The 25,372-nt window shown below is 45.5% G+C and overlaps 1 protein-coding gene across 1 annotated transcript in view; it reads right to left on the reverse strand.

Moving 5' to 3' along the window:
• LOC106569646 (kelch-like protein 24) overlaps positions 1–25,372 on the reverse strand; it is a 53,347-nt gene that overhangs the window by 12,772 nt on the left and 15,203 nt on the right. Inside the window, exon 5 of the mRNA XM_014141205.3 lies at positions 15,035–15,153. Coding sequence (XP_013996680.1) covers positions 15,035–15,153 — 119 coding nt within the window. The remainder of the gene's footprint in view (positions 1–15,034; positions 15,154–25,372) is intronic.

Here is a 25,372-nt window from a genome sequence, read left to right on the forward strand (position 1 = left end):
TCCCCACGGGCTCTGGCAACTTTCATGGCTGGGATCAGTTCTTTCCTCTTCTGGCGCACAGCTTCAGGATAGTCCTCGTTGAGGAAGATTCACGTTCCTCTCAAGTTCTTGGCTCTTTCCAGAACAGCTACCTTGTCCTTGAACCTCAGGAACTTGACCCCTATCGGCCTGGGCCTGTCACCTGGGCCGGTGGTGGGTTTTCCAGTCCTGTGGGTGTGCTCCACCTCAATCTTCCTGTGGTCCATCTTCAATTTCTCAGAGATCATTTCCCTCACTTTGTCCTCAGACTCCGTCCAGGTCTCATGTGGAGATTCTGCAATTCTGTTCACAACTAAGTTGTTCTGCCTTGACGATCCCTCGAGATAGTCGGATTTACCCTTCAATGTTATCATGGATTCACACACAGAACTGATGTCCTCTCTCAATGACTTACAGATTGCTGTCATCTTGCTGTTCTCTCATCGAAACTCATCGAAACACTTGAAGCTATTTTCTTGTTGTTGTAACAACTGCTTGTAGAACTATTTTTGTCCCGACAGGGCAGGTCACAGGAAAGATTGAAAGCAACAAACAGCAGGGATCTAGACAGCCACAAACCCGGGACAATCTGCGGTCCCAGCCACAATGGCTAACCGAGTCACGGGCTGCGTTCAAGCCCTCAAGAAAACCCTGCTAGCTGCAACGCCAAATAGCTCCTCAGACTTGTCCTTGGTCGGCAGGATCACTGGACAGAGACTAGCAGTCACAGCAACTGATGCCAACTGCGTCGTGGGGTCCAAACTAAAAAGTTAGCTAGCTACTAAGAACTTTACAATACACTTTCAAAACAACAACCTTTTCAAAACAACAAAACTGAGCTCTTCCTCGTTCTGCGTGGTAAATGTATTTGCTGAAATATACTTAAGTGTCAAATGTAAAAGTATAAATCATTTAAACTTCCTTAAATTACGCAAACCAGACGGCACCATTTTCTTGTTTTTTAAATTCATGGACAGCCAGGGGCACTCTCCAACACTCAGAGACAATTTACAAACAAAGCATGTGTGTTTAGTAAGTCCGCCAGATCAGAGGCAGTAGTGATGACCAGGCATGTTCTCTTGATAAGTGCGTGAATGGACCATTTTCCTGTCCTGCTAAGCATTCAAAATGTACTTTTGGGTGTCAGGGAAAATTTATCACGTGAAAAGTACATTACTTTCTTTAGGAATGTAGTGGAGTAAAAGTAAAAGTTAACACGGCAGACCTTGGTCGTCACCCCACTCTCCGAGGGCGTCTCAGAGAGAGTGGGATATGAAAAACAATTCACAAATGAATAATATATTAACACACACTTGTACATGTGTTGATATAGGACAAATATTATTATTATCAAACACACACTCTCTCTGAGGTCTGGCATCAAAATCCATCCAGTCTCTAGGGGCTCTGGGGAGTATCAATCACACAGAAACTCATTACAATACGAGACAGACACGGACCACAACAAGCCGTTAAACATCACAGTCCTATTAGCAATTACATTCCTATGAGTATCAGTTAATGAATTGAAGCAGCAAAACCGAAGATGAAGATGTTATGTAATGATATGTGGTGTATTGATGATACGTGGTGATATGTGAATGTGAAGTTATGTGAATGTTTTTCTGCTGTGTGTTATTGTTACGGTTAGCAGATGACAACAACAGTGAGGTCAGAACAACATAACCTTTGACCGGGGCCTGTGTGGTCTGGTGGTTACAGCCTCTGCGTGGTCTATGTGGTCCGGTGGTTACAGCTGCTGACCCTGGCACACATGTATCCCAGAGCCGGCATGGGTATGAATCTGGCCCACTGTCCTTTGACCTTTCCCATATCTTTCTAAAACTGTTCTATCTCTTCAATAAAGCAATTCAGTAAGGTAGAGGAACAACTGGAGGATCTGTGTGGGTAGCCAGGGACAGCAGAATGGACCCCTGGCTATCTGCATAGCAACTGAGGCAGTTCCTAACTCTGCCTACATTCCGAACTGACAAAAATAGGGGGGGGGGGGGGGAGAGACAGAGAGAGAAAAATCAAAATCAACAAACCCATTGACTCTTTCTCTCTCCAGCCCCTACGCCACACTTGGCTTTAACCAGGGACATGGTGGGAGTGAGGGAGGGAGAAAAAGAGAGAGAGAAAGGGAGAGCAAGAGAAATGTGTGTGTGTGTGTGTGTTCAAACCACGCACCATGCTACACACAGGAGTCAAGAGTAGCCATGTGCTGCAAACAAAGCATCACAGTTCTCAGAAGGACAAAGGGACTCTTTAGTTCTCCCCCCCAAGGACAGACATACAGTTTGTGTATACAGTGCATTCTGAAAGTATTCAGACCCCATGACTTTTTCCACATTTTGTTACATTACAGCCTATTTAAAAAAAATTGACACATTATGAAAAAGCAAAAACAGGTATTTTGAAATTTTTGCAAATGTCTAAAAAAATAAATTATGAAATGTCACATCAAATCAACATGCGCCGAATACAACAGGTATAGAACTTACTGTGAAATGCTAACTTACAAGCCCTTAACCAACAATGCAGTTCAAGAAATAGAGTTAAGAAAATAGAACAATAACGAGGCTATATACAGGGGGTACCGAGTCTTTGTGCAGGGGGTACAGGTTAGTCGAGGAAATGTGTACATGTAGATAGGGATAAAGTCACTATGCATAGATAATAAACAGCGGGTAGCAGCAGCGTGGGGGGGGGGGGGGGGGGGGGTCAATGTAAATAGTCCGGGTGGCCATTTGATTAATTGTTCAGCAGTCTTATGGCTTGGGGGTAAAAGCTGTATAGAAGCCTCTTGAACCTAGGCTTGGCGCTCCGGTACTACTTGCCATGCGGTAGCAGAGAGAACAGTCTATGACTTCGGTGACTGGAGTCTTTGACAATTTCTTGGGCCTTCCTCTGACAATGCCTAGTATTTAGGTCCTGGATGGCAGGAAGGTTGGTCCCAGCGATGTACTGGGCCGTACGCACTACCCTCTGTAGCGCCTTACGGTCGGATGCCGAGCAGTTGCCATACCAACCAGTCAGGATGATCTCGATGGTGCAGCTGTATAACCTTTTGAGGATCTGGGGACCCATGCCAAATCTTTTCTTTCTCCTGAGGGGGAAAGGGTGTTGTCGTGCCCTCTTCACGACTGACTTGGTGTGTTTGAACTATGATAGTTTGCTGGTGATGTGGACACTAAGGAACTTGAAACTCTCGACCCACTCCACAAAAGCCCCGTCGATGTGAATAGGGGCGTGTTCGGCCCTCCTTTTCCTGTAGTCACAATCAGCTCCTTTGTCTTGCTTACGTTGAGGTAGAGGTTGTTGTCCTGGAACCATACTGCCAAGTCTCTGACCTCCTCCCTATAGACTGTCTCATCGTTGTCGGTGATCAGGCCTACCACGGTTGTGTCGTCAGCAAACTTAATGATGGTGTTGGAGTCGTGCTTGGTCACGCAGTCGTGAGTGAACATGGTGTACAGTAGGGGACTAAGCACGCACCCCTGAGGGGCCCGGGTGTTGAGGATCAGAGTGGCAGATGTGTTGTTGCCTACCCTTACCACCTGGAGGCGGCACGTCAGGAAGTCCAGGATCCAGTTGCAGAGGGAGGTGTTTTGTCCCAGGGTCCTTAGCTTAGTGATGAGCTTTGTGAGCACTATGGTGTTGAACGCTGAGCTGTAGTCAATGAACAGCATTCTCACATAGATGTTCCTTTTGTCCAGGTGGGAAAGGGCTGTGTGGAGTGCGATTGAGATTGCATCATCTGTGAATCTGTTGGGGCGGTATGTGAATTGGAGTGGGTATAGGGTTTCCGGGATGATGGTGTTGATGTGAGCCATGACCAGCCTTTCAAAGCACTGTATGTGAGTGCTATTGGGCGGTAGTCATTTAGGCAGGTTACCTTTGCTTTCTTGGGCACAGAGACTATGGTGGTCTGCTTGAAACATGTAGGTATTACAGACTCGGTCAGGTAAAAAATGTCAGTGAAGACACTTGCCAGTTGGTCTGCGCATGCTCTGAGTACACGTCCTGGTAATCTCTCTGGCCCCGCGGCCTTGTGAATGTTGACCTGTTTAAAGGTCTTGTTCACATCGGCTATGGGGAGAGTGATCACACTGTCATCCGGAACAGCTGGTGCTCTCATGCATGCTTCAGTTTTGCTTGCCTCGAAGCAAGCATAAAAGGCATTTAGCTTGTCTGGTAGGCTCGTGCCACTGGGCACCTCGTGGCTGGGTTTCCCTTTGTAATCCGCAATAGTTTCCAAGCCCTGCCACATCCGGAGAGCGTCAGAGCCGGTGTAGTAGGATTCAATCTTTGCCTGTTTGATGGTTTTTCTGAGGGCATAGCGGGATTTCCTTTAAGCGTCCAGATTAGTGTCCCGCTCCTTGAAAGCGGCAGCTCTAGCCTTTAGCTCGGTGCAGATGTTGCCTGTAATCCATGTCTTCTGGTTAGGATATGTACGTACAGTCACTGTGGGGATGACGGCGTTAATGTACTTATTGATGAAGCCGGTGACTGGGGTGGTATGCTCCTCAATGCCATTGGATGAATCCCGGAACATGTTCTAGTCTGTGCTTGCAAAACAGTCCTGTACCATAGCATCTGCGTTATCTGACCACTTCCGTATTGAGCGAGTCACTGGTACTTCCTACTTTAGTTTTCGCTTTTAAGCAGGAATCAGGAGGATAGTATTATGGTCAGATTTGCCAAATGGAGGGTGAGGGAGAGCGTTGTATGCATCTCTGTGTGTGGAGTAAAGGTGGTCTAGAGTCTTTTTTCCCTCTGGTTGCACATGTGATATGCTGCTAGAAATGAGGTAAAACGGATTTAAGTTAGCCTGTATTAAAGTCCTTAAAGTTTACATAAGTATTCAGACCCTTTACTCAGAACTTTGTTGAAGCACATTTGGGAGCGCTTACAGTCTCTTGTCTTCTTGGGTATGACACTACAAGCTTGGCACACCTGTATTTGGGGAGTTTCTCACACTCTTCTCTGCAGAGCCTCTCAAGCTCTGTCAGGTTGGATGGGGAGCGTCGCTGGACAGCTATTTTCAGGTCTCTCCAGAGAAGTTTGATCGGGTTCAAGTCCAGGCTCTGGCTGGGCCACTCAAGGACATTCAGAGACTTGTCCCGAAGCCACTTCTGCATTGTCTTGGCTGTGTGCTTAGGGTCATTGTCCTGCTGGAGGGTGAACCTTTGCCCCAGTCTGAGGTCCTGAGCGCTCTGGAGCAGGTTTTCATGAAAGATCTCTCTGTACTTTGCTCTGTTCATATTTCCCTCAATCCTGATTAGTCTCCCAGTCCCTGCCGCTGAAGAACATCCCCACAGCATTAAGCTGCCACCACCATGTTCTACCATAGGGATGGTGCCAGGTTTCCTCCAGACGTGACGCTTGGCATTCAGGAGTTCAATCTTGGTTTCATCAGACCAGAGAATCTTGTTTCTCATGGTCTGAGAGTCATTTAGGTGCCTTTTGGCAAACTCCAAGCGGACTGTGGTGCTTTTTACTGAGGTGTAGCTTCTGTCTGGCGCCTCTACCATAACGGCCTGATTGGTGGAGTGCTGCAGAGATGGTTGTCCTCCAAAAAGGTTCTCCCATCTCCACAGAGGAGATGGGAGGATGGTCAACTCCCTGACCAAGGCCATTCTCCCCCGATTGCTCAGTTTGGCTGGACGGCCAGCTCTAGGAAGAGTCTTGGTGGTTCCAAACTTCTTCCATTTAAGAATGATGAAGGGCACTGAGTTCTTGGGGACCTTCAATGCTGCAGACATGTTTTGGTACTTTTCCCCAGATCTGTGCCTCGACACAATCCTGTCTCGGAGCTCTACAGACAATTCCTTCGACCTCATGGCTTGGTTTTTGCTCTGACATGCACTGTCAACTGTTGGATCTTATATAGACAGGCGTGTGTCTTTCCAAATCATGTACAATCAATTGAATTTACCACAGGTGGACTCCAATCAAGTTGTAGAAACATCTCAAGGATGATCAATGGAAACAGGAGCGTCCTGAGCTCAACGTCCAGTCCCATAGCAAAGTGTCTGAATACTTATAGAAATAAGGTATTTTGTATATTTCTTTTTTTGATAAATTTGCTTCAATTTCTAAAAACCTGTTTTCCCTCTGTCATTATGGGGTATTGTGTGTAGATTGATGAGGAACGTAATTTATTTAATCCATTTTAGAACACGGCTGTAACGTAATAAAAAGTGGAAAAAGTGAAGGGGTCTGAATACTTTCCGAATGCACTGTCTTTTTGGCCTACAGCAAGGTTTTTTTTTGGCTGTTCGTACAAACATAAAAAATTCTAGAGGCAAGTCGAAGTTCGGAAGTCAAAGTCTACGCCCCTTCGTCGGTGATTGGTCAACAGTAGGGATTATTCAAGGAAGTATTGGAATTCAACGATACATGAATCGTTTTCATGCACATTTTTCACTTGAGAAATACTGCACCAAACATCCTAGTAAGATGTAAAATTGCTCGACTAAAATCAAAATTAATCAGATTTCTTAGAGTTATCTTAGATTATTTTACATTAATTTGGACTATTTTGGCTACGGTGTCTCAAGATGGACAAACAGTACTATTGATGTTTTTTCTAATTTTTCAAGCGAAGGTCTTTTCAAGCGAAGGTCGAAGGTATGCGAGCATACTAATTTGGTTTGCCTAGGAGCCAGCCAAACCGAAGCATGCCGAAGCCCTTAGGGTCTAAGAGGAAGGGCAGGGCTGGATCCCTCTTCCCCTCTCTGAGGATAGACAAACAGCCTTTAGGGGCTGAGAGGAAGGGCAGGGTTGGATCAGTTCCCCCTCCATCTCATACAACTCACACACTCACCATAAACACCTCACACCCTCGATAAACACACACACACAGTATTGTTTAACTAACCTTGTGGGGACACACAATTGATTCCCATTCAGAATCCTACGTTTGCTAACCCCTAGCCCTAATCCTTCACCTAACCCTAACCCCAAAACCTAAACTTAACCCTAACCTTTAACCACTAATCCTAACCTTTAACTCCTAACACTAACACAAATTCTAAACTTAACCCCTAAACCCCCTAGAAACAAACAAACAAAATGTCCCCAGTTGGTAGAATTTTAGTTTGTTTAGTATTGTTTTGGGGACTTCTGATCCAGTATAGTTAAGCATGTCCAACACAGTGCAGCATCAGTGGGAGAGAGGAGGACAGCCGTGGCTGGGCACAGCATGTTCCAGAGAGAGCAAAACAAGAGCTGACCTACATTACTATCTCTGGCAGGAAACCAGTCCAGCAGGAAGTTAGGGGACAGTTTCCAAAATGGTGCCCTGTTCCCTATTTAGTGCACTACTTTTGACCATGGGATCATAGGGCTCTGGTCAAAAGTAGTGCACTACATAGGGAATAGAGGAAGACATTTGGGAGGAAGACAAGGACTGCAGTCACGACACACAGCTCCTACAATCGTGTGTCTCTCTGTGTGTATAACTTCTATCAAGTTTATTGGGTTACAATGCCATCCAAGGGTCAGCTCAAAACGGTATGTGATGCCAATCAGTCTGCACAATGTATTCAATTTGATCTCTATATAACTCCTCTTTGGAGAAATCCAAAATAACAGTTTACAGCAGGACAGTAACAGCAGGGAAGTTGGTGGCTCCAGCCCTCTAGCAATAGGAACAAAAATCTAAAGAGGAAATTACTAAGAACACAGCATTATACTCATCCAGAGAGCCTTTGGAGAAGAGGAACAAACATACGGGAAAACCATAACGGCAGAAGAGATAGAGGGCTTGAGATAAGGGGGAGCAGAGATTAAAAAACAGGATAGATTGGGTGTATAAATACATTTTCTTTCCGATTGTTCAAACCCTTTACTAAGGTACAGAGCTACAGTAAAAAATGATTGTTGAATAGACAGAACCTTTAAGGACATCAAACAAGCTCCCTCTCAGATCTGGTCAGGAAGAGAGAGACAGAAAAGAAGAGGGAATGAGACGAAAAGAGAAAAAACAGAAAAACAGAAAAAAGGATAAGGGTCCTGGGAGAACAGAAAGACATACAGAAAGAAAGACAATGAAAGGCAGACAGAAAGACAAAGAAAGGCCACTAGTGTAAGAATGCTGTTATTACCTGGTACTCTAGTAATGTTGACTAAATGTCTAGATGACAAATGGAAACAACATTTTAATAGCCTGAGTCAGAGAAAGCAGGCTGTAAACTCAGAAGATGTAAACTCAGAAGATGTAAACTCAGAAGATGTCAATGGTCCGATACGCACATCTCTACAAGGTCCTTGGAAGAATTTGGGCTGAATTGGTGCAACATGGGCTGTCAGTAAAGGCATCACATGGGCGGTGTGTTGTGATTTGCAGCAATTGCGCAAACAGGCTTTCTCTGGCTCATCAAGGCCTGAATGAGGCCAGTCTGCATTGGTCTTATCATGACAACACCCTACAGGCACGGCTCACCACAATACAATGAAGTAACCAGCTACACAATATGCAAACACGCTGCCCACGCACACACATGCACGCACTCACACAGGCACTCACACACACCAGTGTTATACAGTGAAGTAACCAGCGAAACTGACACACCAGAGCAATTAAAGTACATACTTTAAAAACAAAGGCATGGTTAAAACAACAGGGCAGCTATGGTTTCCAATCAGCTTGTCATTCTATTTCACTATAATAGGACACTGTTGAGAACCAGTCAGGTTTTCAGTTTGTATTTATTATGGATCCCCATTAGCTGCTGCCAAGGCTACTCTTCCTGGGGTCCAGCAAAATTAAGGCAGTTTATACAATTTTAAAAACATTACAATACATTCAGACTTACAGTCTGATCCAATGAGATATTCACTAATGAAAACCACTAGGCACAGAGGAAACACATACAAATAAATTGGACCCACTGTTACATTTGTTTCACTCCAATTCACTTCACGTTGGCAAGATGCAAGTAATGGTCATGGTTTTAGCTGGGATGGAGAGTGAGACATGGTGAAACAGCTGGATTGGATCAAACCAAATATGGCAGTTAGCTTTAGGAATCAGCTCACCTATTAAGAGGATGGGGGGAGGGAACACCTATAAAGGGGATGGAACACCTATAAAGGGGAGGGAACACCTATAAAGGGGAGGGGACACCTATTAAGAGGATGGAGGGAGGAGACACCTATAACGGGGATGGAACACCTATAAAGGGGAGGGAACACCCATTAAGAGGATGGGGGGAGGGAACACCTATAAAGGGGATGGAACACCTATAAAGGGGAGGGGACACCTATTAAGAGGATGGAGGGAGGGGACACTTATAAAGGGGATGGAACACCTATAAAGGGGAGGGAATACCTATTAAGAGGATGGAGGGAGGGGACACTTATAAAGGGGATGGAACACCTATAAAGGGGAGGGGACACCTATTAAGAGGATAGCGGGAGGGGACACCTATTAAGAGGATAGCGGGAGGGAACACCTATTAAGAGGATAGCGGGAGGGGATACTTATTAAGAGGATAGCGGGAGAGGACACCTATTAAGAGGATGGAGGGAGAGGACATGACTAACCTTTTTTTCTCTGCCTGTGGCTGACCAATGACACATCACATCCAGGAAGTGGACAACTACTGCATATCCACTTGTTCTCATTCTACTATAATACACCCTCTTCATTTAATTTCAGTTGATTTCAACTTATTTCAGGTCATTTCAGTTGATTTCAACTTATTTCAGGTCATTTCAGTTGATTTCAACTGATGTCAGGTCCTTTACTGTAACTGGGGGTTTTAACAAAGCTAATCTGAGAATAAGGCTTCCTAAATTCTATCAGCATATCGAATGCGTGACACAGGCTGGTAGCATTCTGGACCATTGCTACTCTAACTTCCGCGATGCATACAAAGCCCTCCCCCTGCCCTCCCTTCGGAAAATCTGACCAAGACTCAATTTTGTTGCTCTCAGCCTATAGACAGAAAGTAAAACAGGAAACGCCCATGCTCAGGTCTAGCCAACGCTGGTCTGACCAATCGGATTCCACGTTTCAAGATTGCTTTGATCACGTGGACTGGGATATGTTCAGGGTAGCCTCAGACAATAACACTGACGTATACGCTGACTCGGTGAGCGAGTTCATTCGCAAGTGCATTGGTGATGTGGTACCCACTGACACTTTTAATCATGGCAAGGCGACTGGAAACATGACTGAATACAAACAGTGTAGCTATTCCCTCCTCAAGGCAATCAAACAAGCAAAGCGTCAGTATAGAGACAAAGTAGAGTCGCAATTCAACAGCTCAAACACGAGACGTGTGTGGCAGGGTCTAAAGTCAACCACGGATTACAAAAAGAAAACCAGCACCGTCGACATCAACGTCTTGCTCCCAGACAAATTAAACAACTTCTTTGCTCGCTTTGAGGACAATACAGTGCCACTGACAAGGGCCGCTACCAAAGCCTGTGGGCTCTCCTTTATAGTGGCCAACGTGAGTAAAACATTAAAACGTGTTAACCCTAGCAAGGCTGCCGGCCCAGATGGCATCCCTAGCCACGTCCTCAGAGCATGCGCAGACCAGCTGGCTGGTGTGTTTATGGACATATTCAATCAATCCCTATCCCAGTCTGCTGTGCCCACATGCTTCAAGATGGCCACCATTGTTCCTGTTCCAAGAAAGCAAAGGTAACTGAACTAAATGACTAATGCCATGTAGCACTCACTTCTGTCATCCTGAAGTGCTTTGAGAGACTAGTCAAGGATCATATCACCTCCACCCTACCTGATACCCTAGACCCACTCCAATTTGCTTACCGCCCCAATAGGTCCACAGACGACGCAATCGCCATCACACTGCCCTAACCCATCTGGACAAGAGGAATACCTATGTAAGAATGCTGTTCATTGACTACAGCTCAGCATTTAAAACCATAGTACCCTCCAAACTCGTCAATAAGCTTGAGACCCTGGGTCTCTTGGACTTTCTGACGGGCCGCCCCCAGGTGGTGAGGGTAGGAAACAACATCTCCACCCCGTTGATCCCACAAGGGTGCGTTCTCAGCCCTCTCCTGTACTCCCTGGTCACCCATGACTGCGTGGCCATGCACGCCTCCAACTCAATCATCAAGTTTGCAGACGACACTACAGTGGTATGCTTGATTACCAACAACGACGAAACGGCCTACAGGGAGAAGGTGAGGGCCCTCGGAGTGTGGTGTCAGGAAAATAACCTCACCCTCAACGTAAACAAAACAAAGGAGACGATTGTGGACTTCAAGAAACAGCAGAGGGAGAATCCCCCGCATCCACATCGATGGGACAGAAGTGGAGAAGGTGGAAAGTTTTAATTCCTCGGTGTACACATCACGGACAAACTGAAATGGTCCACCCACACAGACAGCGTGGTGAAGAAGGCTCTAATTGACTGTTTGCATGGATACACCCGATGCCAGACATCTTCCCTAACTGCTAATTAACTGCTGCCAGCTACCATACCTACTGTACCATACAGTAGCGGCAAGCAGTTTGGCTTAGTAGTTAGGGAAAACATCTGGCATTGCTAGTGTACCAATTCATTAACACACACATTCAGTAGCACTTACTCTATGTCCAAATGCTACAGTTGAAGTCGGAAGTATACATAAACTTAGGTTGGAGTCATTAAAACTTGTTTTTCAACCACTTCACAAATTTCTTGTTAACAAACTATAGTTTTGGCAAGTCGGTTAGGACATCTACTTTGTGCATGACACAAGGCATTTCTCAACAATTGTTTACAGACAGATTATTTCACTTATAATTCACTGTATCACAATTCCAGTGGGTCAGAAGTTTACATACACTAAGTTGACTGTCTTTAAACAGCTTGGAAAATTCCAGAAAATTATGTCATGGCTTTAGAAGCTTCTGTTAGGCTAACTGACATCATTTGAGTCAATTGGAGGTGTACCTGTGGATTTATTTCAAGGCCTACCTTCAAACTCAGTGCCTCTTTGCTTGACATCATGGGAATATCAAAAGAAATCAGCCAAGACCTCAGAAAAAATATTGTAGACCTCCACGAGTCTGGTTCATCCTTGGGAGCAATTTCCAAACGCCTGAAGGTACCACGTTCATCTGTACAAACAATAGTATGCAAGTATAAACACCATGGGACCACGCAGCCATCATACCACTCAGGAAGGAGACGGGTTCTGTCTCCAAGAGATGAACAAACTTTGGTGCGAAAAGTGCAAATCAATCCCAGAACAACAGCAAAGGACCTTGTGAAGATGCTGGAGGAAACAGGTACAAAAGTATCTATATCCACAGTAAAACGAGCCCTATATCGACATAACCTGAAAGGCCACTCAGCAAGGAAGAAGCCACTGATCCAAAACTGCCCTAAAAAAGCCAGACTACGCTTTGCAACTACACATGGGGACAAAGATTGTACTTTTTGGAGAAATGTTCTCTGGTCTGATGAAACAAAAATATAATTGTTTGGCCATAATGACCATCATAATGTTTGAAGGAAAAAGGGGGAGGCTTGCAAGCCAAAGAACACCATCCCAACCGTGAAGAACGCGGGTGGCAGCATCATGTTGTGGGGGTGCTTTGCTGCAGGAGGGACTGGTGAAATTCATAAAATAGATGGCATCATGAGGAAGGAAAATGATGTGGATATATTAAAGCAACATCTCAAGACATCAGTCAGGAAGTGAAAGCTTGATCACAAATAGGTCTTCCAAATGGACAATGACCCCAAGCATACTTTCAAAGTTGTGGCAAAATGGCTTAAGGACAACAAAGTAAAGGTATTGGAGTGGCCATCACAAAGCCGTCAGCTGGTCCTTTTGTGGCAGGGCTGAAATGCAGTGGAAATGTTTTTGGGGGATTCAGTTCATTTGCATGGCAAAGAGGGATTTTGAAATTAATTGCAATTCATCTGATCACTCTTCATAACATTCTGGAGTATATGCAAATCGCTATCATTTAAGCTGAGGCAGCAGACTTTGTGAAAATTAATATTTGTGTCATTCTCAAAAGTTTTGGCCACAACTGTAAACTTCCGACTTCAACTGTATGTCCAAATGTTCAATATTGCTACAATTTCTCAATCATGTCAAATAAGTGATTCAAGGAAGGGGATAAAGTAAGGATGCATCCTTCAAGTTTTCAAATAGGACAAAATTATCCCATTGAGAGGTACAGGGAGATCACCTGCTTACAGATGTAGGATCTTCATTTGACCAGTATTGTCGCAGCAAAAATAATCCTGCAGCAACAGGATGATAAATCCATAATGTTGCTTGACTGGTGGTTAGGCTATTAGCTGGGCAAAATTAGGCTACATTAAAAGTGCAAGACAGTTAATGTGTTAATAACTGTTAATACATTAACTGTTAATACTGCTATGTGTTATTGTGTGTTTTCAGTTAATTTATGTAAATCATGAGGCTCACCTGGAGGGAAGCCAAAGTCATTCCACTACCCAAGAGTGGTGAAGCAGCCTTTACTGGTTCTAACAGCAGACATATCAGCTTCAAATCAAATCAAATTTTATTTGTCACATGCGCCAAATACAACAGGTGCAGACCTGACAGTGAAATGTTTACTTACAAGCCCTTAACCAACAATGCAGTTTTAAGAAAAGTGTTAAGAAAACAATAGATAAGTAAAACATTAAAAAAATTAAAGTAACAAATAATTAAAGAGCAGCAGTAAATTAACAAGAGCTTGCTACCAGCTCTTAGTAAACTGTTGGAAAAAATGGTGTTAGACCAAATACAATACTATTTCTCGGTAAACAAATTGACAAGACTTTCAGCATGCTTATAGAGAAGGGCACTCAACATGTACTGCACTGACACAAATGATTGATGATTGGTTGAAAGAAATTGATAGTGAGAAGATTGTGGGAGCTGTGCTATTAGATTTCAGTGCAGCCTTTGATATTATTGACCATAACCTATTGTTGAGAAACATATGTTTTATGGCTTTTCAAGCTTCTCTAATGCCAAACATACAGGGTGTGGTGTACCGCAGGGCAGCTCTCTAGGCCCTCTTTTTTTATTTTTGGACCCCAGGAAGAGTAGCTGCTTTTGCAACAGCTAAGGGGGATCCTTAAAAAATACCAAAAACAAAATTCTCAGCAACAAAAGAGTGATCAAATTAAGATCATATATATGTACTTTGCCCAGCATTGAGAACGATAATGGATATATAAAGAATATATAGTGAATAATGAATAACGATAACAAAAAACCAGGCAACAGTCCCCTAAGAATGATGCAGCCCTCGGGCCAATTAGCCAATTAGTGACAACAATTCAAACTAGACTATAATGACAGAAACAAAACATGTTTCCATTGTAGCGCCACCGTGTGGTCGATATGAATGTTCTTGCATATGTTGAGTCTTGACAGTGTTTGCAACATGTGTACCAAATTGTGTTACAATACAAATATCCTTGACTGATTTATATGCATTTATGTCCCAGACCACACCCACATAAATGTTTATTGATCAATAGTGGCCATGTTGTTTTAGGTACTAGTCTGGAAAATATTGCGTTGAGGGTCCTTTGTCCATAGATGCCACATATCAAGTTTTGTAATGATCGGTCCTTCGGTGCCAGAGGAGTAGAGTTCTAATTGTAAATGGAGGAAAATCCATCATGGCGGATCTTATAGGTCCCCTGATGCAAATTTGTTCCTTGTGAGGAGAGGGACCTATGTACTGAATGTCATGACTTTAGGTCAAACAGTGAGGGGTGTGATCTTTCAAAGTTTGCATTTTCAATCGCTTGTTATAGAGTCACCATCTGGCCAATCGGTGTAATTTTGTAAATGCCGGATCTCTATGGCAAGATGCATCATTCACGCAAGTTTTGTCAAAATGGGGCCAGCGCTGTCTGAGATATGGCGTGTGACGAACGTACGAACGTACTAACAGACGGAGACAGATCCACAGTCCCCTCACAGATTTCAATGTGGGGACAATGAACACATAAACAGGAAGATGAGTAAATAAAGGGGGGTTGGGTAATCTGCTTACCTTCCCCAGTAGGACGCCCATCTTGTGTCTCCAGCGTCCCTTGTTGAGTGAAGCCACTCTGATCCACAGGTTGAGCTGGGAGTTGTACATCCACACGTCTCTGCCATTGATACGACCCCCTGGAACACACAAATGCAGACATACACAACACTGTTAGCCTGGAGTCTGTATGACTCTGGTCGTGTTAGCCTGGAGTCTGCTAGCCCGGATGCTAGCCCGGATGTTAGCCCGGATGTTAGCCCGGAGTCTGCTAGCCTGGAGTCTGTTAGCCCGGAGTCTGTTAGCCGTCCGTTAGCCCGGAGTCCGTTAGCCTGGAGTCAGTTAGACTGGAGTCTGTGTGACTCTGGTCGGTGTTAGCCTGGAGTCTGCTAGCCCGGATGCTAGCCCGGAGTCTGCTAGCCTGGAGTCTGTTAGCCCGGAGTCTGTTAGCCCGGAGTCTGTTAGCCCGGAGTCTGTTAGCCCGGAGTCCGTTAGCCCGGAGTCCGTTAGCCCGGAGTCCGTTAGCCTGGAGTCTGTGTGACTCTGGTCGGTGTTAGCCTACTCAGCTAAAGCCTAGACATTAACACTGGGAGGTTGCACAAAGGTCTCAGGCAAGGTGACTCATCATATGAGAGTACAGTTCACCGAACCACCTCTGCTACACCAGTGTTTCAACTTTGTCATTTTGTTGTCTTGTCATTGTTTTCTTTGGCTGTTTTTACGCATCTGAAAACTGTATTGCCTGAGAGCAGAACCCAAAAACCAAAGCTAGAATCATTCCTAAATTCAGTCCTTGGTGCCAATTCAATCCAAATTGATCTAATAAAAACATGTCTTCATAAATAGAATAAGTTGATCTTGAACAACATCCAAACTGTGCATGGGTTATGTATTTGGGCTCAAATGTCAAGGTCACATTTAGTAAGGCACAGCTGACACTGTCTAATCTAAGTAAAACATTTGAGCTAGGCTTTATGGGTAATCCTGCTGATCAAAGTCTACTCTGACATTGAGCAAACAAAAACACACATGCAACCTGACTTAAAAAAAAGAAGAAATTACAGGGCTTTCAAATACAACACACACATAAACACACACACAGACACACACCCTGGCCTATTACAACACTATAAAAGAGAAACAGGATCTCTTTGTTCTTTATAAAGCAGCAGTTGGATGATTCTCTACTCCCTGTCTCTGGGCAAACATGTACTTTAAGGAACTCTTTTTTTCTCTCTTCTCCTTGGCGAGAAGCAACAACAACGTGTAGCTAAGCCAACCAGGTTGCAGACATGTTGCTAGCAAGCTCTGACACAATACATTTTTCTCACTCTATCCCTCTTTCTCTGTCTCTCTCGCCATCCCTTTATCACTCGCTCGATTGCTCTCTCTCCCTCTCTCTCTCCTTCCATTCCTCTCTCTCTCTCTCTCTCTCTCTCTCTCTCTCTCTCTCTCTCTCTCTCTCTCTCTCTCTCTCTCTCTCTCTCTCTCTCTCTCTCTCCTCTCTCTCTCTCTCTCAGCACCTGCCTGATGTTACTGCACAGCCTGAGTCAATCAAAAGGCCCCAGTGATCCTTGTAAAAACAAAGACATCACTAAACCAACAGGCTGTTTTTGCTAACACAATAAAAACAACAGAATAGATGCAGTGTAAACAGACAGTTCAACAAATCATGTTTTACTATTTTGATGTTTAACATGACTATGTTTTCGAGAGAAGTCGAGAAGTAGGTCAAGTTTTTCGAGAGTACATGAGTTCCCTCTGACTTGATATGAAGATGTTGGGAGATTGACATGAATGCTGAGTGTCATAAAAAGAAAACCCTCATCAGAATCATCCTACTGGCTCAGGGCAAACGGATTTCTTCTAAACAAACAGCTAGTTCAGTGTTTGTGAAGCTGTGTTGAGAGAGCGAGAGAGCGAGAGAGAGAGAGAGAGAGAGAGAGAGAGAGAGAGAGAGAGAGAGAGAGAGAGAGAGTGTACAGGAGAAAATATTAACCAGGGGGCCATGGATGTTAGCCAGACTCAGCATCAACAGAATCACAAAACAACGATATGAACAATAACAACCCACTGGGCACACGTTGGTTGAATCAACGTTGTTTCCATGTCATTTCAATGAAATTACGTTAAATCAACGTGGAAAACACATTGAATTGACATCTGTGCCCAGTGGGGAAACAACTAAATCAGATGATAAGTCATATTCATGACCATGACCAGTATAATCATGTGTCTTAATGACAATATATGATACATCAAATATAATTGCTAAGCTGGTAAACATTAAGATCAGAAGCCCCATCTTCATGTCACTCCTCCACACCTGCTCCATCTGAGGAGCAGCTGAATGAACAAAAAGACTTCATACAATGCTAGGGCTTATCTCGTAACAATGAAATGAAATGATTTCTCAATCCGTCACGGTCTGTTGGGCTTAGAATGGCTGTTTACCCATAATTAAGGGAGGGTGGCTATAGAGCCTCAAAGACTGGCTGTGTACTGTAGAGAACAGCAACATAACCTCAGAGACTGGCTGTGTACTGTAGAGAACAGCAACATAACCTCAGAGACTGGCTGTGTACTGTAGTGAGCAGCAACATAACCTCAGAGACTGGCTGTGTACTGTAGTGAGCAGCAACATAACCTCAGAGACTGGCTGTGTACTGTAGTGAGCAGCAACATAACCTCAGAGACTGGCTGTGTACTGTAGTGAGCAGCAACATAACCTCAGAGACTGGCTGTGTACTGTAGTGAGCAGCAACATAACCTCAGAGACTGGCTGTGTACTGTAGTGAGCAGCAACATAACCTCAGAGACTGGCTGTGTACTGTAGTGAGCAGCAACATAACCTCAGAGACTGGCTGTGTACTGTAGAGAGCAGCAACATAACCTCAGAGACTGGCTGTGTACTGTAGAGAACAGCAACATAACCTCAGAGACTGGCTGTGTACTGTAGTGAGCAGCAACATAACCTCAGAGACTGGCTGTGTACTGTAGTGAGCAGCAACATAACCTCAGAGACTGGCTGTGTACTGTAGTGAGCAGCAACATAACCTCAGAGACTGGCTGTGTACTGTAGTGAGCAGCAACATAACCTCAGAGACTGGCTGTGTACTGTAGAGAACAGCAACATAACCTCAAAGACTGGCTGTGTACTGTAGAGAGCAGCAACATAACCTCAGAGACTGGCTGTGTACTGTAGTGAGCAGCAACATAACCTCAGAGACTGGCTGTGTACTGTAGTGAGCAGCAACATAACCTCAGAGACTGGCTGTGTACTGTAGTGAGCAGCAACATAACCTCAGAGACTGGCTGTGTACTGTAGTGAGCAGCAACATAACCTCAGAGACTGGCTGTGTACTGTAGTGAGCAGCAACATAACCTCAGAGACTGGCTGTGTACTGTAGTGAGCAGCAACATAACCTCAGAGACTGGCTGTGTACTGTAGAGAACAGCAACATAACCTCAGAGACTGGCTGTGTACTGTAGTGAGCAGCAACATAACCTCAGAGACTGGCTGTGTACTGTAGTGAGCAGCAACATAACCTCAGAGACTGGCTGTGTACTGTAGTGAGCAGCAACATAACCTCAGAGACTGGCTGTGTACTGTAGAGAACAGCAACATAACCTCAGAGACTGGCTGTGTACTGTAGTGAGCAGCAACATAACCTCAGAGACTGGCTGTGTACTGTAGAGAGCAGCAACATAACCTCAGAGACTGGCTGTGTACTGTAGTGAGCAGCAACATAACCTCAGAGACTGGCTGTGTACTGTAGTGAGCAGCAACATAACCTCAGAGACTGGCTGTGTACTGTAGTGAGCAGCAACATAACCTCAGAGACTGGCTGTGTACTGTAGTGAGCAGCAACATAACCTCAGAGACTGGCTGTGTACTGTAGTGAGCAGCAACATAACCTCAGAGACTGGCTGTGTACTGTAGAGAACAGCAACATAACCTCAGAGACTGGCTGTGTACTGTAGTGAGCAGCAACATAACCTCAGAGACTGGCTGTGTACTGTAGTGAGCAGCAACATAACCTCAGAGACTGGCTGTGTACTGTAGTGAGCAGCAACATAACCTCAGAGACTGGCTGTGTACTGTAGTGAGCAGCAACATAACCTCAGAGACTGGCTGTGTACTGTAGAGAACAGCAACATAACCTCAGAGACTGGCTGTGTACTGTAGTGAGCAGCAACATAACCTCAGAGACTGGCTGTGTACTGTAGTGAGCAGCAACATAACCTCAGAGACTGGCTGTGTACTGTAGTGAGCAGCAACATAACCTCAGAGACTGGCTGTGTACTGTAGTGAGCAGCAACATAACCTCAGAGACTGGCTGTGTACTGTAGTGAGCAGCAACATAACCTCAGAGACTGGCTGTGTACTGTAGTGAGCAGCAACATAACCTCAGAGACTGGCTGTGTACTGTAGTGAGCAGCAACATAACCTCAGAGACTGGCTGTGTACTGTAGTGAGCAGCAACATAACCTCAGAGACTGGCTGTGTACTGTAGTGAGCAGCAACATAACCTCAGAGACTGGCTGTGTACTGTAGTGAGCAGCAACATAACCTCAGAGACTGGCTGTGTACTGTAGAGAACAGCAACATAACCTCAGAGACTGGCTGTGTACTGTAGTGAGCAGCAACATAACCTCAGAGACTGGCTGTGTACTGTAGTGAGCAGCAACATAACCTCAGACTGGCTGTGTACTGTAGTGAGCAGCAACATAACCTCAGAGACTGGCTGTGTACTGTAGTGAGCAGCAACATAACCTCAGAGACTGGCTGTGTACTGTAGTGAGCAGCAACATAACCTCAGAGACTGGCTGTGTACTGTAGAGAACAGCAACATAACCTCAGAGACTGGCTGTGTACTGTAGAGAACAGCAACATAACCTCAGAGACTGGCTGTGTACTGTAGAGAACAGCAACATAACCTCAGAGACTGGCTGTGTACTGTAGTGAGCAGCAACATAACCTCAGAGACTGGCTGTGTACTGTAGTGAGCAGCAACATAACCTCAGAGACTGGCTGTGTACTGTAGTGAGCAGCAACATAACCTCAGAGACTGGCTGTGTACTGTAGTGAGCAGCAACATAACCTCAGAGACTGGCTGTGTACTGTAGTGAGCAGCAACATAACCTCAGAGACTGGCTGTGTACTGTAGTGAGCAGCAACATAACCTCAGAGACTGGCTGTGTACTGTAGTGAGCAACAACATAACCTCAGAGACTGGCTGTGTACTGTAGTGAGCAGCAACATAACCTCAGAGACTGGCTGTGTACTGTAGAGAGCAGCAACATAACCTCAGAGACTGGCTGTGTACTGTAGTGAGCAGCAACATAACCTCAGAGACTGGCTGTGTACTGTAGTGAGCAGCAACATAACCTCAGAGACTGGCTGTGTACTGTAGAGAGCAGCAACATAACCTCAGAGACTGGCTGTGTACTGTAGAGAACAGCAACATAACCTCAGAGACTGGCTGTGTACTGTAGTGAGCAGCAACATAACCTCAGAGACTGGCTGTGTACTGTAGTGAGCAGCAACATAACCTCAGAGACTGGCTGTGTACTGTAGTGAGCAGCAACATAACCTCAGAGACTGGCTGTGTACTGTAGAGAACAGCAACATAACCTCAGAGACTGGCTGTGTACTGTAGAGAACAGCAACATAACCTCAGAGACTGGCTGTGTACTGTAGAGAACAGCAACATAACCTCAGAGACTGGCTGTGTACTGTAGTGAGCAGCAACATAACCTCAGAGACTGGCTGTGTACTGTAGTGAGCAGCAACATAACCTCAGAGACTGGCTGTGTACTGTAGTGAGCAGCAACATAACCTCAGAGACTGGCTGTGTACTGTAGTGAGCAGCAACATAACCTCAGAGACTGGCTGTGTACTGTAGTGAGCAGCAACATAACCTCAGAGACTGGCTGTGTACTGTAGTGAGCAGCAACATAACCTCAGAGACTGGCTGTGTACTGTAGTGAGCAGCAACATAACCTCAGAGACTGGCTGTGTACTGTAGAGAGCAGCAACATAACCTCAGAGACTGGCTGTGTACTGTAGTGAGCAGCAACATAACCTCAGAGACTGGCTGTGTACTGTAGTGAGCAGCAACATAACCTCAGAGACTGGCTGTGTACTGTAGAGAGCAGCAACATAACCTCAGAGACTGGCTGTGTACTGTAGTGAGCAGCAACATAACCTCAGAGACTGGCTGTGTACTGTAGAGAGCAGCAACATAACCTCAGAGACTGGCTGTGTACTGTAGAGAACAGCAACATAACCTCAGAGACTGGCTGTGTACTGTAGTGAGCAGCAACATAACCTCAGAGACTGGCTGTGTACTGTAGTGAGCAGCAACATAACCTCAGAGACTGGCTGTGTACTGTAGTGAGCAGCAACATAACCTCAGAGACTGGCTGTGTACTGTAGAGAACAGCAACATAACCTCAGAGACTGGCTGTGTACTGTAGAGAACAGCAACATAACCTCAAAGACTGGCTGTGTACTGTAGAGAACAGCAACATAACCTCAGAGACTGGCTGTGTACTGTAGTGAGCAGCAACATAACCTCAGAGACTGGCTGTGTACTGTAGTGAGCAGCAACATAACCTCAGAGACTGGCTGTGTACTGTAGTGAGCAGCAACATAACCTCAGAGACTGGCTGTGTACTGTAGTGAGCAGCAACATAACCTCAGAGACTGGCTGTGTACTGTAGTGAGCAGCAACATAACCTCAGAGACTGGCTGTGTACTGTAGTGAGCAGCAACATAACCTCAGAAACTGGCTGTGTACTGTAGTGAGCAGCAACATAACCTCAGAGACTGGCTGTGTACTGTAGTGAGCAGCAACATAACCTCAGAGACTGGCTGTGTACTGTAGAGAGCAGCAACATAACCTCAGAGACTGGCTGTGTACTGTAGTGAGCAGCAACATAACCTCAGAGACTGGCTGTGTACTGTAGTGAGCAGCAACATAACCTCAGAGACTGGCTGTGTACTGTAGAGAGCAGCAACATAACCTCAGAGACTGGCTGTGTACTGTAGTGAGCAGCAACATAACCTCAGAGACTGGCTGTGTACTGTAGAGAGCAGCAACATAACCTCAGAGACTGGCTGTGTACTGTAGTGAGCAGCAACATAACCTCAGAGACTGGCTGTGTACTGTAGTGAGCAGCAACATAACCTCAGAGACTGGCTGTGTACTGTAGTGAGCAGCAACATAACCTCAGAGACTGGCTGTGTACTGTAGTGAGCAGCAACATAACCTCAGAGACTGGCTGTGTACTGTAGTGAGCAGCAACATAACCTCAGAGACTGGCTGTGTACTGTAGTGAGCAGCAACATAACCTCAGAGACTGGCTGTGTACTGTAGTGAGCAGCAACATAACCTCAGACTGGCTGTGTACTGTAGTGAGCAGCAACATAACCTCAGAGACTGGCTGTGTACTGTAGTGAGCAGCAACATAACCTCAGAGACTGGCTGTGTACTGTAGTGAGCAGCAACATAACCTCAGAGACTGGCTGTGTACTGTAGAGAACAGCAACATAACCTCAGAGACTGGCTGTGTACTGTAGAGAACAGCAACATAACCTCAGAGACTGGCTGTGTACTGTAGAGAACAGCAACATAACCTCAGAGACTGGCTGTGTACTGTAGTGAGCAGCAACATAACCTCAGAGACTGGCTGTGTACTGTAGTGAGCAGCAACATAACCTCAGAGACTGGCTGTGTACTGTAGTGAGCAGCAACATAACCTCAGAGACTGGCTGTGTACTGTAGTGAGCAGCAACATAACCTCAGAGACTGGCTGTGTACTGTAGTGAGCAGCAACATAACCTCAGAGACTGGCTGTGTACTGTAGTGAGCAGCAACATAACCTCAGAGACTGGCTGTGTACTGTAGTGAGCAGCAACATAACCTCAGAGACTGGCTGTGTACTGTAGTGAGCAGCAACATAACCTCAGAGACTGGCTGTGTACTGTAGTGAGCAGCAACATAACCTCAGAGACTGGCTGTGTACTGTAGTGAGCAGCAACATAACCTCAGAGACTGGCTGTGTACTGTAGTGAGCAGCAACATAACCTCAGAGACTGGCTGTGTACTGTAGAGAGCAGCAACATAACCTCAGAGACTGGCTGTGTACTGTAGTGAGCAGCAACATAACCTCAGAGACTGGCTGTGTACTGTAGTGAGCAGCAACATAACCTCAGAGACTGGCTGTGTACTGTAGAGAGCAGCAACATAACCTCAGAGACTGGCTGTGTACTGTAGAGAACAGCAACATAACCTCAGAGACTGGCTGTGTACTGTAGTGAGCAGCAACATAACCTCAGAGACTGGCTGTGTACTGTAGTGAGCAGCAACATAACCTCAGAGACTGGCTGTGTACTGTAGTGAGCAGCAACATAACCTCAGAGACTGGCTGTGTACTGTAGAGAACAGCAACATAACCTCAGAGACTGGCTGTGTACTGTAGAGAACAGCAACATAACCTCAGAGACTGGCTGTGTACTGTAGAGAACAGCAACATAACCTCAGAGACTGGCTGTGTACTGTAGTGAGCAGCAACATAACCTCAGAGACTGGCTGTGTACTGTAGTGAGCAGCAACATAACCTCAGAGACTGGCTGTGTACTGTAGTGAGCAGCAACATAACCTCAGAGACTGGCTGTGTACTGTAGTGAGCAGCAACATAACCTCAGAGACTGGCTGTGTACTGTAGTGAGCAGCAACATAACCTCAGAGACTGGCTGTGTACTGTAGTGAGCAGCAACATAACCTCAGAGACTGGCTGTGTACTGTAGTGAGCAGCAACATAACCTCAGAGACTGGCTGTGTACTGTAGTGAGCAGCAACATAACCTCAGAGACTGGCTGTGTACTGTAGAGAGCAGCAACATAACCTCAGAGACTGGCTGTGTACTGTAGTGAGCAGCAACATAACCTCAGAGACTGGCTGTGTACTGTAGTGAGCAGCAACATAACCTCAGAGACTGGCTGTGTACTGTAGAGAGCAGCAACATAACCTCAGAGACTGGCTGTGTACTGTAGTGAGCAGCAACATAACCTCAGAGACTGGCTGTGTACTGTAGAGAGCAGCAACATAACCTCAGAGACTGGCTGTGTACTGTAGAGAACAGCAACATAACCTCAGAGACTGGCTGTGTACTGTAGTGAGCAGCAACATAACCTCAGAGACTGGCTGTGTACTGTAGTGAGCAGCAACATAACCTCAGAGACTGGCTGTGTACTGTAGTGAGCAGCAACATAACCTCAGAGACTGGCTGTGTACTGTAGAGAACAGCAACATAACCTCAGAGACTGGCTGTGTACTGTAGAGAACAGCAACATAACCTCAAAGACTGGCTGTGTACTGTAGAGAACAGCAACATAACCTCAGAGACTGGCTGTGTACTGTAGTGAGCAGCAACATAACCTCAGAGACTGGCTGTGTACTGTAGTGAGCAGCAACATAACCTCAGAGACTGGCTGTGTACTGTAGTGAGCAGCAACATAACCTCAGAGACTGGCTGTGTACTGTAGTGAGCAGCAACATAACCTCAGAGACTGGCTGTGTACTGTAGTGAGCAGCAACATAACCTCAGAGACTGGCTGTGTACTGTAGAGAGCAGCAACATAACCTCAGAGACTGGCTGTGTACTGTAGTGAGCAGCAACATAACCTCAGAGACTGGCTGTGTACTGTAGTGAGCAGCAACATAACCTCAGAGACTGGCTGTGTACTGTAGAGAGCAGCAACATAACCTCAGAGACTGGCTGTGTACTGTAGTGAGCAGCAACATAACCTCAGAGACTGGCTGTGTACTGTAGAGAGCAGCAACATAACCTCAGAGACTGGCTGTGTACTGTAGTGAGCAGCAACATAACCTCAGAGACTGGCTGTGTACTGTAGTGAGCAGCAACATAACCTCAGAGACTGGCTGTGTACTGTAGTGAGCAGCAACATAACCTCAGAGACTGGCTGTGTACTGTAGTGAGCAGCAACATAACCTCAGAGACTGGCTGTGTACTGTAGTGAGCAGCAACATAACCTCAGAGACTGGCTGTGTACTGTAGAGAGCAGCAACATAACCTCAGAGACTGGCTGTGTACTGTAGTGAGCAGCAACATAACCTCAGAGACTGGCCAGAAAAAAGAAATGTGTTGGTTTAATTTTTTCATTCAGCCAAGCCGGTTTATTGGTTGCATTCATGTTGCCCATTGTGTCAAACCTCTGAGGTACTGAGACTACTATCAATATATAGGCTAGTGTTTTATCCTGACGTCACAGAACGGACAGGAGCTGCTATATGTCCCAGTCCTCTCAAATGTCCCGACTTCCCTTCT

The sequence above is a fragment of the Salmo salar genome, chromosome 14 (assembly GCF_965601325.2).
Source record: "Salmo salar chromosome 14, fSalSal1, whole genome shotgun sequence".
NCBI lineage: Eukaryota > Metazoa > Chordata > Actinopteri > Salmoniformes > Salmonidae > Salmo > Salmo salar.